At 39.1% G+C, this 17,199-nt stretch overlaps 1 protein-coding gene across 1 annotated transcript in view; it reads right to left on the reverse strand.

Moving 5' to 3' along the window:
- Nucleotides 1-17,199, reverse strand: part of LOC138172037 (protocadherin-15-like) — a 2,287,527-nt gene that overhangs the window by 429,716 nt on the left and 1,840,612 nt on the right. The window contains exon 17 of the mRNA XM_069101643.1: nucleotides 8,985-9,178. Coding sequence (XP_068957744.1) covers nucleotides 8,985-9,178 — 194 coding nt within the window. The remainder of the gene's footprint in view (nucleotides 1-8,984; nucleotides 9,179-17,199) is intronic.

A 17,199-nucleotide genomic window follows, 5' to 3' on the forward strand; every position in this document is an offset into this window, starting at 1 on the left:
GGGGGGGGGGGGCATAATCAGCATAGAAAGGGCAATTCAATGAATGGGAGCTGATGCGATTGCCAAGTGAAGTATTAAAGAGGGAGAAGAGAAGAGGGTCCAAGCCATAAACCTGAGGGACATCTATAGTTCCTAGGTATGACCAGGATAAGGGTCAAGTGGAGGAGACTGAGGAACAGTCAGACAGCTAGGAGGAAGGCCAGAAAGGATGGGTGTCCCCAAGATCTAGAGATAAGTGAATATGGAGGAGGAGAGAGTGATCGACAATGACAAAGGCTGCTGAGGGATCAAAGACAGTGGATCGGGAAATCTACTGTCACTGGATTTAGCAACTAAGAGATCACCAGTAACTTCGGAAAGAGCAGGTTTGGTGGAACGATAGAGTCAGAAGCCAGATTATGGGGGGTAAGAAGAGATTGAGAAGAGACAAAGTGAAGGTACCTATTGTAGATGGACTTTTCAAGGAGCGTAGCCACCAAAGACAAAAGAGGTATGGGATGGCAGGACGAACTAAGTAAAGGTTGCTTTTTTCTTCCTCAGGATAGGGGAGGCATGGGCACCAGCACATACCAATACAAATAGGATACTTCTTGGTCTCAGATTCAGAAGCCAAAAGACTGTCTTTTTATTGCTAAGCACAGACAATCCAAGAACAAGCTGTATCAGACAGCTGGGCTTGGAGTTCATGCTGAGCTGCCACCAAATGGCTCGGAGTGCTTCTGAAGGGGAGGAGTTCCTCTTCCTTTTGTAGATAGGTTATGCGGAGGATCTCTTCCACAGAGAGATTATACTAGATGGCAGGTAGGTGGCACCATAGTGCCTGGAGTACTGGCCCTGGAATCAGGAAGATTCATCTCCCTGAGTTCAAATCTGGCCTCAGACATTTACTACCTGGGTGACCCTGGCCGAGTCACTCTGTGACACTCTGTGACACTGTTTGCCTCCGTTTCCGCATCTATAAAATGAGGCAGAGAAGGAAATGACAAACCATCACTCCAGTATGTTCGCCAAGAAAACCCCAAATGGAGTCACAGAGAGTCAGACTCAACAAGAGTTCTCTATTACAATTCTTCTCCATTCTGTGATTTTTGAACAGAAACGTATATATACTTTCTTCAAATGTGACTCCAGGCAAATCCTTTAACCTCACTGATCTTGATTTCCATATCTATAAAATGGGGATAATCATATCTATCGTACCTAATGTTTTGGGGGTAAAAATCATAGAATCGTAGATAGAGAGTTAAAAGGGTACTTAGAGATGACCTAGTCCAATATATTTATTTTACAGATAAAGCCACTGAGGCCAAGAGAGGATCATACAATTTGCAAAATATTTTCTTCAGGGAAATTTTATTATCAACTTCTTAAAGGTATTATTATTTTACAGAGGAAGAAACTGAATTAAAATGTCTACCAGATAGATTATGTATTTTTTCTATTATTTTAGAATTATTTTGGTTTTTAATGGTCCAGAATCAGTTTTTTTTTTGTCTCAGCAGTTTTCTTGGTCTCACAATAAATAAAGTGTGTCTGAATAGTCTTTGCATCTCTTAGAGATCACAGAAATCAAGAGACAAATGGCAATTCAGTCTTTGCATTTCCCAATTTTAGCACAGTACTTAACACAGACTAGGTGCTTAATAAATGTCCGTCTATTAAATGACTGACTATATCTTATTGAGAGACCAAGAAAACTATTGAGGCTTAAAAATTGATTTGAGACAATTGGCTGATTTATGACAACACAAGAACAGGAATCATATAGGATGGGGGTCAAGTGGCAAAATGAGGGAAGACACATTGATGAAATCCCAAAAGAGCAGGATGGCCATTCAGAAGGCTACTGGAATGGTCTCGTGTGTACATGGTAGTGTACACAGAGGGAAGAAGACATACAGATCTAGTGAAGTACAGAAATCTTTTACAACAATATACTATCAATAATTGTGACAATCTGAACTAAGGCCATCAGTCAATCAATATAGCAGGGACCAGGCATTCTGCTAATTACAGGGATTACAAATGAAGGCCAGAACTTGGTAGCTGACCTGAAGGAGCTTACATCTAATGTGAGAGACAACATTCAATTCTCTATGAAAAGACATGGAAAGGCTAGATATAGGCCACTAGGCAAGAAAGTGGATAGAGTCCTGGGCCTGAATTCTGGAAGCCTTCATCCTTCTGAGTTCAAATCCGACCTCAGAAACTCACTAGCTGTGTGAGCCTGGCTTGCCTCAGTTTCCTCATCTGCAAAATCAGCTTGAGAAGGACATGGCAAAGCACTTCAGTGTCTTTGTGAAGAAAACACCAAATGGGATCATGAAGAGTCAGATGAGACTGAAATAGCCCAACAAAAACCACAAAATGTATGCAGTGTAAATGGAAGTTAGCATCGGAGAAATAGCATTATTATGTGTGGGGGCAGAAATGGGCCACCAGGAAAACACTCCTGCACGAGGTAGGATATGAGGTGAGTCTTAGAAGAAGTCAGGAAACCAAGAGGCAGAGGTGAGGAGGGAGAGAGCTCCAGGACAGAGGGACAGTTGGGAGGGGAGGAAAGAGCAAGAAAACTTGGGTCATTGCTGTCCTTCTGTCTTTAAGAGGACCAAAATAACATCACTGTGTTGGGGTGAAGGTCTTGTGTGTCCAGCTGTGGCTGATCAGACCTATATGAGCTTGGAAGGCTCTACCAAAGGTCAGGAACAAATAGTCCATAAGTAAGGAAACTAGACAGGTAGGAAGGGACCTGGTTTTGAAGGGCTTCAAATTCAAAATAAAGGATTTTATATTTGACCTTGGGGGTAACAGGGAGCCCTGGAGTTTATTGTACAGAGGTGATAGTAACACAGTCAGAGCTGTGCTTCAGGAAAATTGCTTTAGGAGTTGAGTAGAGTAATGATTGGAATGGGGGAGGCGGGACAAAAGAGCAGGATGGCCATTCAGAGGGCTACTGAAATGGTCTAGTGTGTACATGGTAATGAACATAGAGGGAAAAAGATGTATGTGAAAGATGAGATAGTACAGATAACAAATTTGGACACAGATTAGATGGATGCAGTGAGTTTAATGGAGATTTGAGGATGGGACCTATGTTTTGAGCCTGGGAGACTGGAAGAATGGTGGTGTGCTTGACTTCAATAGCAAAGTTCAGAGGAAGAGAGAATTTGAGGGGAAATATGAGTTCTGTCATACTTTATAAAATATTTCTTACACATGATCTCATTTGAAATTTTTTAAGATCCTTGATTCAGTGAAGAGGGCTCTTCCTTTCAGGGCACAGGACCAAAGCTACTTTGGCTTTGGGCCAGGCTCTCTCATCTTCATTGACAGGAGCCTCTATGTACCACCAAAGGGGAATGTGAACAGAGGGGAAGGTGGGAAATGTATAATCAAGAAATAGAGACATGGGAACAAAATGGATGCCAACTGGTTAAATAGATAAATGTCTTCAATCACATAAAAGTTAGGGAGTGAGATTAAATAACCTACAACCCATTCATGCTCATAAACAGATGGTTTGTAGCTGGGCCCTACCTTCCACATGTTTTTTTTCCTACTCAGGAGATGAGTGATGTGAGCTATGAACATTTTTCTCTGGTAATTTTCCTGATTCCCTCATGGGATATTGCCTCCTTATTCTCCCTCCCCCTTATTTAATTAGTTGCTAATTCTCATTTAAGCTAGCTTCACAAATAAACAATAAGTGACCAAGGACATGATAAGCACCTTACTGGGCTCTGGGTACTATGGAATTTCTGGGATACAAAACAAAAATGAGATAACCCTTGCCTTTCAATATAGAGTTCTAGATAGGCAAGGTATAATCAATATAAATATAAAACAATTTTCAGGGTGGAAACAATGGGTTTGTCAGGAGGACTAAGATTCAAGCTTGCCTCTGAAACAAATGGACGATCAGTCAATCAAAAAGCATTTATTACAGACCTACTCTGTGCTGGGCCCTCTGTTTGGTACTGGGAATCCCAATACACAAATAAAATCATCCTTCCCTTCAGGGAGCTTATATTCTATCAAGGGAAAAAAACAGCATATATACAAAAATGTAGTCAGGTAACATCTCAACAAACCGGATGATTCACTGACACGAATGAATCATAGATGAACTAGTCAGTCCACATCAATGAGGGCAATTTCCACATCAGGAAGCCCTTATAGTGATCAAGTCACTTAATCCCCCCCCCCCCCCCAAAAATATAATCTTCCTAGATAATGAAAGGATTTCAGATTTTCTGAGGTTTATAAGCCATATTGCTAAGGAAATCGATAGTTAATATTCATTTAATTCCATGTTTTTCAGTCCCTACAAAGAAGTTAGGTTCCATAATTATTAGCCTTCCAAAGGCAGTTTCAGGAAGACGTTCCTTCCAAAGATCTACTTTTTTCTAACTCAATCTGCGTTGTTATTCCACTAGTCTTTGTGACTCCAACTATGAAATAGTAAATGCTATTATCCTCTGATCATTTTTGTATGATCACAGGCAGTCTAATGGTGGCTTTGTGTTCAGCAGATAAGCCATAGTGAAAGTCAGTATTAGATAGTGCAATCCTTCTGAGACTAGCTGCTGTTTTTAAAGGAAATAGTGAAAACAGGGTCAACCAGTCGAGGGATAAAGGACAAGGTGAATAACTAACTGAACATTAGAAAGACCTTGCATCAGATCATATCAATGACAATGGTAGGATAACTAGGGCATTGCCCCATATGCCAACATTCAAGGGAGGGAATTTTGGAAAGGATGTACTTTTGACCTCAGCTCACCTGGAGGCCATGATGCCCAAGCATTTGAGTCTCATGTTTCTCCAAAAGCTACAGTAGAGGAGGTGATATGTATTTGGAAAATGTAGGACCCAGGCAAAGGAATCTGGGAGGAAGAAGGAAGTGGGTTGACAACTCCCTCTTTCACAGCAACTACATCCAGAACATATCAATGTGAGAGGGAAAGGAATTAGAGTATGAGCTATGCACTACTCTAGTAGGTCATTTTTCTTGGGCAGCAGCAGGAAATATGAATTCTAGTCTAGCTCATCTGGATTGCTGAATTTTTCCCAGAAGACCCAGGACCCTGACATGCCCCCACCTTGTATTTTGTCACCACTACCTCTATTGCTGCCATAATCTTCTGTTACCTATACCCAGAGCACCAACCAAAACATGAAAGCTTGAATAATGGGTCCATGGGCCAATGGTGCATTGTGTTTATATGTTTATTGCATGTCAAGTAAATCTCAAATAAGCAGCTGAGTGTTCAGGTTTATATACTACAGCCAAAGCACTTACATCATACCTTCTCATGGGAGACTTCATGTTGTTTCCTACATGATGCACCTGGCTTGCAACATTTAGGAGGCATTCCCTTGGGACATTTTCCCATTTTTCTGCTTTCTTATCTCATGCATCACTACTTTATCTATATCACTCAAGCTGCCAGCATTTTAGGGATGGTCAGAATGTTCCAAACCTCCCTTGCCCAGGGGTGATGAGTCAACATCCTGAGATATTGAGTCCAGATGGGTGGAAACAGGTTCAAGGGGGTCCTTTGCCTGGATTCACACCCATGGCAGACCCCTCAGAGGTAACCCTCAACCTTGCCCCCTACAATCTCCAAAGTTTGATGTGAATGGAGTTGAGTCTTCTCAACACCCTCCCCCCAAGTGAAAAACCAAGCAATTTCTAGTTGTGTCTCAACTTCTTATTCTTCATGTGATCCAGTGCTTCATGGGGAAGAAGACATTTCAACTGAGATAGTTATTCTTAAGCAGGTACTTGTTTTTTCTTAATGGCTATCCCTATAGTGAGATGCTGATGATGAGATAACACATGTGGGAAGTGAGAATAACCAGTATATTAATTTACCCACCAGTCTATCAATAAATAACTACAATGAAACATCATCATCATCATCATCATCACCATCATAGACTGTCATTTATGTCATACTTCAAGCTTTGCAATGCAACTGACAGACATTATCTCATTGGATTCTAATAGTAACATAGTACTTTATTTTCTGTAAAAGTTTTAAAAGGAATTAACTCACATTTGCCAATAAAATCATATGCTTAAAAGTTATTTGAAAAAACATATATTCTAAGATTTCAAAAGGATAATATTAGTATGTTATTTTAATCACCATTATAATGAATCTAGGAACCATGGCCATTCTACTTTAAGATGAAATTATCATATAGTTTGGAAAGTAAAACATAAATGCTCTAATACTGTCATCAACATGGGTATTCCTTCCAGCAATGAAGATGACAATTTATCCAGGCCCTTCCATGCTATTTAATCCTCTGCTTTCTCCACCTCTGCATTCACCACAGGAAATTCATCTAGTATGTTAATGGTTTTCATTGAGTTGTCTTAACATCCCAAAGACAACAATATAGCCCATGACTTTTCCATTGATTATCATCTTACAAATTTCTTTTGTCCTTTGTATTTGTCCTACATGGCCTCTACCCAGTTCTGTTTTTCTCAGTAGGAAAATTTGGAAGATGTCAGATATGTTAAACAACTATTTTTATTCTCTAGGTTCAACTTTTAAAAAATAAGATATTCACCTTTACTTTCTGATATCTAATGTACAAATATATTATTTTTTCATCCAGTCTTTGCAGAAGCTGACCTGATTCTTAATGAAATTACATGGATTCACAAAATCATCAATATATAATAAATGCAGAAAGGGGTCTAAAAGCCATATATTACAATCTGCACATTATAGTAGGGACAAAATTGAAGTCCATATGTTCTTAATATTTTCCTAGCCTTCCAGGATATTTTATCTTTGACCTGAGAAATTAGCATCTTGAAAACCACATTCCTGGCTCACATGTATCAAGGGCTACTCTCAATCCTTGACATACATCCTATTAACCTACATTTTTCCCTTCAGTTGTAATTCTTCTGGGCAATTTTCTATTATGGTTTCTTGAAGAAAGGCAATCTTGCTTTGGTTTTTACCATGCTCTCCTGCCAAACCTCTGAGACTTGAATTATCTATCCATTCCCTGTTTTCTAGGTGAGATGTTTTGATAGCAGATGTCTTATTGTGGGTTTTTTTCTGTCTCTATTTTGCAATAATATTTTTATTGTGCCATTGGATTTTGAGTTATTCATCTTTCATCTAAATGTGCTTTTGACTCTGGCATTCATGTTTCAGCTGTCCTTTCAACTGGATGCACTCATGTCCTGTGGCTTTCTCATCCTGGTATCTCTTTGCCACTTCTGTTTGGCCCCTTCTCAGGTTGGTGAATTTCTTTTGAGACTCCACATACGGATAGCCCAAGCCACCTTTAACTCTTCCTCCTCCCAAGTCTAATTGTAATTGTCATGAATCCAGCTCTTTGTTACCAGGTGGTTATACACTTCCCCAGCCTAGTTTTCATCTTCCTTTTATGTATTCCCTTCCCCAATTAGAATTGTATTCCTGGAAGGGAGCAGCTCTCTTTCTTTTTGTCAGCCAGTCAATAAACATTTACAAGGCATCTACTACATGTCAGACACTGTGCTAAACACAGGGATACAAATACAATTAAAAACAAAGACAGTCACTGCCCTCAAGGAGCTTACGATCTAATAGGAAGACAACACACAAAAAAGTAGAAAAACAAGGGAGGGTTAGAGGAGATGCAAAGGGGTGCAGGATATGTGGGAGAGTTTCAGGGAAGTCCCAAAGCAGGAGAGCTGGTGGCAAATGGGCAGGACACAACTGTCCCACCCACCATCTCTAATCAGAGGCCCTGGAAGCCATGGCTGGCCCTCCAGTTCTTTATACTTGTATTCCCAGAATTTAGTGCTGTGGGCAGCACTGTTATTATACACCCTGTTTAGAGAAACAAACCAACAAAAAGCCCTGTTTCCTGCTTGTCTTAGCTCATTACCTTCATAAGACTAAGCCAATAGACTCTTTCATAAAAGATTCAATACAAATCCTGTTTAAGTACACACTATGTCTTCCAAAATCATTGTGCTAGGCCACTGGAGACATGCACTATTTACTTTCCTTGCCTTGTTTTAAGTTATCCCTCTTCATTCTATTGTCTGGCTAAGCTGATCTTTCTGCTGCTCCTTATGCACAACACTCCATGCCTGGTTGGACTCCTGTGCCTGTAGCTTCCTCCCTCCTCAGCTCTACCTCTCTAATATAATTCCTCATCTCCCTCAAGCCTTAGCTCATGTATCACCCCTTCCATGAAACCTTTTCTGATGCCCCCACATGTCCGTGCTGGCCCCACCAAAATCATCACCTTCAATTTATTTTATATAAATCCATATATGTGCATGTAAATTTCTCCATGTCAACTTCATGTGACTATCATTCATTGATATGTTTAAACTTTTTCTTTGCCTATTTATATTTTCAACCTCTATAACTCCTTGACAACCAAATAAACAAGAAAAGCAAATAGTGAATAAAAATTAGAAGAGAGTCTGTGCTCTGGGAGCTCTGATTTGCAAGAGCTCTTCAATAATAATGTGGACAGGGGCGGCCAGGTAGCACAGCAAGTAAGAGCACCAGCTCCAGTGTTGAGAAGACCTGGAGATCGAATCCCGGGCTCAGACACTTAGCACCCACCCAGAAACACCTGGCCGTGTAACCTTGAGCAAGTTACTTAACCCTGATTGCTTAAAATAATAATAATAATAATAATAATGTGGACACATGCCTTTATCACCTCTGACCTCCCTTCCTTACAGAGCCCTGTATGCAACAGAATATACAAACTTGGAGTTAATTTAACTCCCACTTCTTTTGTGACTTCATAATGCTCACTTTTTCAGCAAATTAAAGAGTGGTACAGGCAGTTCTCAGGAATCCAGTTACTAGGTCTTCCTGATCTAATTTAGATTTTTAGGAGGAAAAAAAAAACATGCTGCAACTCGTTTTAATTATGAGGCTAAATACAGGTCCTGAAGAAAAGACCCTGTATATGAGTATTCTAATATAAATTACCTTCTCTCTGCAGGCGGGGCATTGTCAGCTGCTTGCACGGTGAGGGCATAGGTCCGCCCCACTGTCAATTCCACTCCTGGTGCGATGGTAATAAGACCCGTGGTTTTGTTGATGACAAAGTCGCCCTGATCCCCAACAAGGATCTGGTACGAGATCTCCCCATTCGACCCTTCATCCGCATCTACTGCAGTGAGCTGGAATTGAAAATCAGACATAAATACCCCAGGAATCAACCTGCCACCAAATTGCCATCCCCACCCTCCTCACCTGAGGAACTTTGAGAGAAAACAACAAATCACAGAGGAGGGGAAAGTTTTCTCCTCTGCTGTCACTGAGAGAATCACAGTTGGGAAAACGTTTATTTCCATTTGGGGGCAGAAAAAGAAGGAAGGACTTACTTACAGGCTTTATTTTCCTGTAAATTGGAAGGTACAAAAGAAGGAACCTCATAGTGTGATTTCAAGGAAAGATAAGCGATTTGGGGTCGACTGAGACCAAGTTTTCTTTCTACTCCTATGTGTCTGCTAGCACCTATTTGACCCTCCGCAAATCATTTAAGTTCTCTGGTTTTCAGTGCCTTCATATAAAGTGAAAAAATTGGTCTAAGTGGGCTAAAAGTCAGTATCTAGTACTTGACCTGGGATCATGTAGCAATAACATTTATAGAAACTTCTCATTTTCTCATATGCTTTCTCTCTCTTCTTATCCTAGCTACCCTCCCCCAACACACACACACACACACACACACACACACACACAGACCATCTCTATGAAAAACTGCAAAATCTTTCCTTTTCATCCTTTATTTGTCTAGCTCTCCCATCAACTTTTTTTTTTCTTTTTTGGCCACTTACTTATCTCCTTCCCTGGAATCTTCCTTATTTAAAAAAAAAAAAGTGTGGATAAAACTCATTTGCACTAAAAATGAATTATCTCTCCTTATGAATTGCTTTACCCAGAAATATTTGAATTTTACTGGAACTCTCTAAGACTTGGGAATGAATCTTTAACTGGATTGATTTACTTCAGCTGGCCCACCAAAGTGATATTTGGAAGACTTAGGATCTCTTCCTCCAAATTCCCCAGAAATATCATTTTCACTCATGCTTAATATGACTGCCTAAAGCTCTTTCTGCATTGGTAATATGGTCATCTCTATCAAATAGTTAAGCCTCCCAAGTGGGCCACTGTTTGCAGTTATCAGAGAGGGGTCTGATTTGAGTTCACTAATCAAGGATGCTCATTGGTCAGCTTCAGAAAGTGGATACTTTAAGGGAAGAAAAACTAAGGAATATTATAAATCATAACACCAATGAACATTTATATGATTTTTAAAAGTCTGCAGCATGCTTTACATCCATCATCTCCACTGAATTTCATAATAAATTGAGGCAAATTTTTGCCTCTGTCCTTTCTGAACTTAAGGAAACAGGCTCAGAGAAAGACTTGCCCAAAAGTAAATGGCAAACAATTGTCAGATCCAAGATTCAAGCCCCAGCCTTTCTTTAAGTTCAGCACTCTGTCTTTTATGACAACTTTCTTGGTTTCTGTTGTGAATGTAATTGTGAAATTTGATTTTTTTTATTTCTTACAGGCAACATAGGTTATATGAAATTTGAGGCAATATTAGTCAGAACAAAGTAAAGAACAATTATAGGGGTGGTTAGGTGATGCAGTGAGTAGAACACCTGCCCTGGAGTCAAGAGGACCTGAGTTCACATCTGGCCTCAGACACTTAACACTTACTAGCCTTGTGACCTTGGGCAAGTCACTTACCCCAATTGCCCTTCCCTCCCCCTCCAAAAATAAAAAAAAGAACAATTATAGTTTTCAAGAGAGGGAAGGGTATATAAGAGCTTGGTTAATTAGTTTGTGTTGAATTAGTTCAACCAGAAGAGTGCATGTGTGGGTGCATGTCTGCAAAAACAGACAGAGAGATACACACATTCCCTCCAGTACTCATTTTCTGTGATTTATTCCAGTGATGAATTTATTGAAAATGTTTCCCTACTTTTCATTGAAATTATTTCCATCGCAAAATAATAATGTTTTCAAAAAACTAGGGAACTCCATTATAAGTTACCTTTTAAGGTTCAAAGTTCAAATACATTACATGTATGCATTTTGTGTCCATATTAAGAACATAAATTACCATATGACCTGGTTTGCCATTTAAATTTTGACTATGATTTACATATAAAAATAAGAGAGTATCAATAGAAACAATTTACTAAAGACAGAGAAGGGAATTTTGGAGTAAAGCTGAGAAGTTACGAGCTGGAGTGTGTTTGGGGTGTACAGATGTGGTTGTTTGGAGGAAAATCATCACATGAAAAGGATCATGGAAGTAGTATAAGAAAGTCAGGCCTGGTCCTGAAAGAAGAGCCAGAAACTGTTTACAGAGACAGTCAAAATGAATGATGTATTTTTGAACGAGACAACCATTTGTACCAGGTAAACTTATTATCCTTTATGGGTGGATGAAATTGGGAAAAGAGTGGATTCAGGTAATATAAGCAATATAGTCTATTTTAACTTTAGTAAATCACTTAGCACAATGTCTCAGGAAATCTTAATTAAAATTTAGTTCGAAATGGATTAGATTTTAACATTCTTCCTGGGATTTAAATTAGTTAATAGAATTTCAAGGTTAATGCCAACATATCAGGATAAGAAGTGGTGTCAAAATGGATGTGGCAGAGATAGGTGTTAGGACTAGTCTGGCTTAATATTTTTTAATAACTACTTTGTAAGCAGGAGTAGCAAAAGGGTAATTGAATTCAAGGCTGGCATGTGTTTGACAAGCATCATAAAAAACTGTAAAAAAGACACAGAGAGGAGAAGCAGATAGAATCAAGAGGACTTGGTCCAAATTCCTGCCTTGGATTTAATGGCTGGGCACTTGCACATGAGTCCCAGAAATCCATGGTACCCTGGGCATTTCTCCAAGTCTATAAGTTATAGAATAGTAGCTGATGTATGTATGATGAGAATTTGCCATTAGTCAGCCACATCAATGGGGTAAAAAATCTAAATGAATTTTTTTTCAAAATGACAAAATATACAACTAAGAATTAAAATAATCTATGAATGAATGAAAAAAAAAGAGTGAAACAGAGCCCTAAAACAGCATGAAAACATCCAAATTTATGCATCTACTCACAAAACACTACAGAAAATACTTGGCAAGTAAGGAGGCTGAGCAAGATTTAGGGAAATAGTGTGTAGTGGAGATAGCATGAGATTTAGAGCTGCAAGAAGATAAACTTCAATTTTCTTTGGGCTACTTGGTATTTGTATGACTTTAGCCAAGTCTTTTGACTTTTCTTTGCCTCAGTTTCTGATTGTAAAATGAAGGTTTTAGACTAGTAAAAGGGATTCTTAACCTGGGGTCCATGAATTTGACTTTAAAAAAAATTGATAATTGCCATTTGATTTCCTTTGCAATTTTCTATATTGTATTACATACATTGAAAGACATCATACTGAGAAAGGATGCAGAATCTTGACCACATTGCCAAGACAGTCCATGCCACAAAAAATGGAAGGACCCATAGACATAAATGTCCCTAAGGTCCATTTATTTGTACAACCTTGGTATTTAAATTCCTTCTAAGACAGGCTCCAGCTAACCCTCCCAGATTTAGCTCTTCATGCATTGTCTGTTCCTACCTGACCTCCATACTGTTTCTGTAACTGGACATTCCATTTCCTACTTCCTTTGTATCCCCAGAGCTAAGAACACTGACTTGTTTGTTTTTGTGAGGGGAGAAAAATATAGGGATCTCCTAATGAATGCTGTATTTGCTGCAAGAATCATCTGGATGGTACAAGAGTCAGTTAAAAAAAAATCAGTACAAAAACAATCATCTAGCTCTTACTATATGCTTGTCATTGGAGTAAGTGATGGGGATTTAAAGAAAGGCAAAAAAAAAAAATCCTTGCTCTCAATGGGCTCAAAGACTGATAGTGTTAAAGGATTAGTTGGAAGTTTCCAGTTGGCAAATGATGTAAAAGGGTAAACAGTAAGGTTAGTCCACTACAGCTTCTGACACAGCATGGTAGCTGAAATAACACCAAACTTTCAACAGCTGGATGGTTCTTAAGTGAAGTGTAAGAGGCAGACTGTGCTGCCCTGAAGTGATAGGAGAAGGACCAGTTTGGATCGAAGCAAAGGGAGTTCTGAAATCTTCGAGATTCTGTGAAAAATTCACAGAGACCCAAGGTGGTGAAATTAACAGCTATACACAATGGTCAGATATTTGCCCTACTTCTATCTTCAAGGGAGAAAAGTTTTCTATCATTTGGATACAATACATTTTGTAATTCACAGAATTTCAGAGCTAGAAGAGGACCTTGGATATAGGGCAGTCTAACGCATATGTGAACAGGACACCCCTCTGTAACACACATGACAAGAGCTCATGTCAAATTGGTTTGACGTCATTGAAGGAGGGAAATGGCGGCCCAATAGATACAGTGTTATACTTGGAGTGGGGGAGACAAGTGCAAATCCTACCTCAGAAGCTTACTAATTATGTGACCTTGGGAAAGTCACTTAAGTTCTGCCTTCCTCAGATTCCTTTTCTACAAAATGGGGATAACAATAGAACCTACCTCACAGGATTGTTGAATGATTACATGAGAAAACATGTATCTACTTTCCAAAACCTAAAGCAACATATACATGCGATTGCAAAGGGAATGTAAATTTTGAAGATCTTCCCTGCCCCTAGGCTAAAGTGCACCTGGAGCCTGGGGTAGGAGGCTTGTTTTTCAGTAGATACTTCTTGATTGGCCAGTGGGTCAATAAGGTTGTTACATTCTCTGAGCCAGGAGAAGGCTATATAAGGCCTGATGTGTACCTTTGTTTTGGGGCTCACTTTGAGAAGTGTTCTGTGATTTGATCTGGATTATGGGAAGCCGTTGTCCAGAGCCCCCCAGCTTTGAAAAACCTTTGAAACCTAGATGTTGATTTGGTATGCATGTAATGGTTGGACAGTTTGGAAATCTGTCTACTTGATCTGTTTCTCTGACTTGATAATTCTGTCTGTGTATTCTGAAGTTCGGGGTGCTGACCTTTTTCCCCTGAACTATGTAAATGATACATATCTGACTGATTAAAGTAACCTTGTTAACAACCCATTTTGAGTTGCTTTCCTTTAACAAAGCAGATCTAAGAACCTGTGTTGGCAGAGACCCTGAGGATGCTTGGGGTGCTTGCTGCTACAGCGATTACTGTTATTACTATCAGTCTTATGAGCATTACTTTCTCAAGGTTATTAACTTCCCCAATAAATCACTTGGGCAGCTATGTGGCACAGTGAACAGACCATCACCTGTAACAGGAATGAGAATTTGAATATCTTCCATGCCACTTAATTGACCTAGGCACTACACTGCCCTGGGGAATGACTTAGCTTTTCACAAATATTCATGCAAATGTCTGCTTGAAATTATTTTTGACTTCCAGGCTGAACTCCTAAACCTGCCCCTCTGTGCACTATTCTTCCTAAATTCCATACCTCAAAGGATGCTGACATTATCTTCATGAAGCCCTGAGGCTCATTGCTCAGGTGTGGCTCTTCCCATATTGCCCAACTCCTCTACCACAAACATTTCCCAAATATTGTTTTTATTTCTCATACCCCTTCCCACTGTTTGCCACCGTTTGAATTTAGACCCTTGTTGACCCTTGATTGGACAATAATAATAGCTTCATGAATGATCCCCTTATCCCTAGTCTCTCTTTTCTTCAGTAAATGGACCCTTCATGATAAAATACATAGAGTGTTATATGTGAAGTCAGGTGTGCCTGGATTCAAATCCTGTCTCTGACACTTACTAGATTGGTGACCCTGAGGTTTCTGACTTTGACTTTCTGAGCCTCACTTTACTAATCTGTAAATTTGAAACAATAATGTATTCAGTGACTTCCTCACAAGGTTGTCTAGATTGAGATCAAGTAAAAGCACTGGTCACTCTTTAAAGCCTTCAGGGAAGCCTGCCCATAGCTTCAAGTAATTCTTTCTTCCCATTTCACTCTAACTTCCCCTACATAATTAAGAGAATAACCAATATTATGGCTCTTTGAGGAATCCTTATTCCCCTACTAAACTGTCATGGTCCCTGAAGAATGCATCAGTGTCAGTGTTTACCTTCATGTTCCCAAAATTGAGCACATATCAGAGTATCTAGTAGGTGCCTAATAAGTGTTTGTCTAATAGGGTAACTAGAAGGTATTCCATACTCTCATGTTTTCTCAATCACTTTACCAAGTAAAGATCATTTCCCATAAGACTAATGGCTCATAATGTACATTCATATAGATATATGAAGATCAATGCCAACTTTTGAAATATTGTCCTGCATATCCTTGACATATTCAACAGTATCAAAACCCTCTGTGTCTCTTCTTTCCATGGGGCTCAACATTTGTTGGAGATGGCCCAGGAAACCTTGATTTTCATACTCTTGACTTAGTCCCTAAGCCATCATCTGGCCAGTTGCTGTCATTTTACAGTGAAAAAAATTATGTCTAGGAGTTTAAGGAAGTTACTAGTCCAAGAGAATGAATGTGTGCTAAGTGTACAATAGATTAATAAGTCATTAGTGAAAAAATATATACGATAAGGGAAGGGCAGCTGGTGGCACAGTGGATAGAAAGTCAGACCAGGAGTCAGGAAGACTTGTGTTCCAATTCAGCCTCAGGTACTTACTAGCTGTTGGACCCTGGGCAAGTCACTTAAGCCTCAGTTTCCTCATCTGTAAAATGAGCTGGAGAGGAAAATTTCAAACCACTCCCATACCTTTGCCAAAGAGTCAGGCATGACAAAAATGATTGAACAATAACAATATGAGAAGGGAAAACTCTCTTAGGCATTCTATGATGTTTCCCACTAGAAACTTGGATGGAGGTAATGGGGACAGAGGGGAGGTAGGAACAGCTTCTTGTAGGAAGTGGCAACTGAACTGAGGCTTCAAAAATGCCACCATATTCTATGATAGAGGAATTAAGGTGTTACATTGAGGTCAGCAATACTTCTGAGTGTGGCCAGAACCAAATTAAACTATAATTGGAAATATTTGACGAAATAAATACTCTGGAAAATAGATAATGTTAATATTGGAGTCGCCATAAATCCTACAAAGCTCCTTGCATGGTCTAGTTGACCCTATTTATATTTCAGTTTGACACCACTTTTCTAAGAGGCAGATTTTGGGACGGAGGTTGGCTAGGTAACGGGGGCTACATTGTACAGAGGCACAGAGATAGGAGATGTATCCTATGGAAACAAAAACAAGGACAGTTTGAGTAGAGAGTAAAATGTGTGATGGGGAATAGTATGGAGACCTCTTTGCTTGAATTTAGTTTTTGTTTATGCTTTTTTTTTCCATTTCTTTGTATATAATATTTTCATTTGCAATAGTCTGTTTTGTCATATCTTTCTGTAGATATATAACTATAAAGATCATGATCTCTTATATATCTATATATTTCAATTTAAAAATTTGTGGATACATAGATATAGGTGTGTGAATATACAGATATAGATATATATGTGTCTGTGTGTATACACATACATATATATTTAAAGGAAGAGACAGAAAGAGGAAGACAAAAGAGAAAGAGACAAAGCAAGCAGTCAGGACGAGAGGAGAGGGCAGGAGAGGATAGATGAGGAGGTCATGCATTTATTTTCTTGGGAGACAAGCTAAGCTCTAGAAGACTTTATAAAGCAGGTTGCAGAATCATTTCTATATTAGCTAATCAGTGATGTTCCCATTTTCCTTAGACAATGGCTACCTTTGAAGTTCTTTTATCTTCAGAAAGGGTAATGGACCATTAATAAAAATTCGGAGAACTGCCATGTTTTCCATTAGTACAAAGGTCTGGCTAATTCTGGCTTTGGATACAATTTGTCGACATTTTAGATGAATGCCATTGTGCAGTAGAGTTGAGATTATTAACATCTATAATTTTCCTTCTACTCCATGAAAGATGGTGCTATGATTCCTTTACTAAAAACCTCTTCTGGTGCCACATATGAAAATAATGACTTGAGATATTTAACAGTTTGTATGCTGGTTAGGTATGAGTTTTTTAATCAGCTTTTTAAGGTAATGCATAAACTTATCACTATTGATCTTTATTCCCTACAGAGATAGCTCTCAGACTAGCAGTGTTTGGTGACCTATTGAGTGACAGAAAAAC

The sequence above is a fragment of the Petaurus breviceps genome, unplaced genomic scaffold (genome assembly GCF_028583685.1).
Source record: "Petaurus breviceps papuanus isolate PSGF00001 unplaced genomic scaffold, PetGlider_PUasm1.0 490, whole genome shotgun sequence".
Taxonomy (NCBI): domain Eukaryota; kingdom Metazoa; phylum Chordata; class Mammalia; order Diprotodontia; family Petauridae; genus Petaurus; species Petaurus breviceps.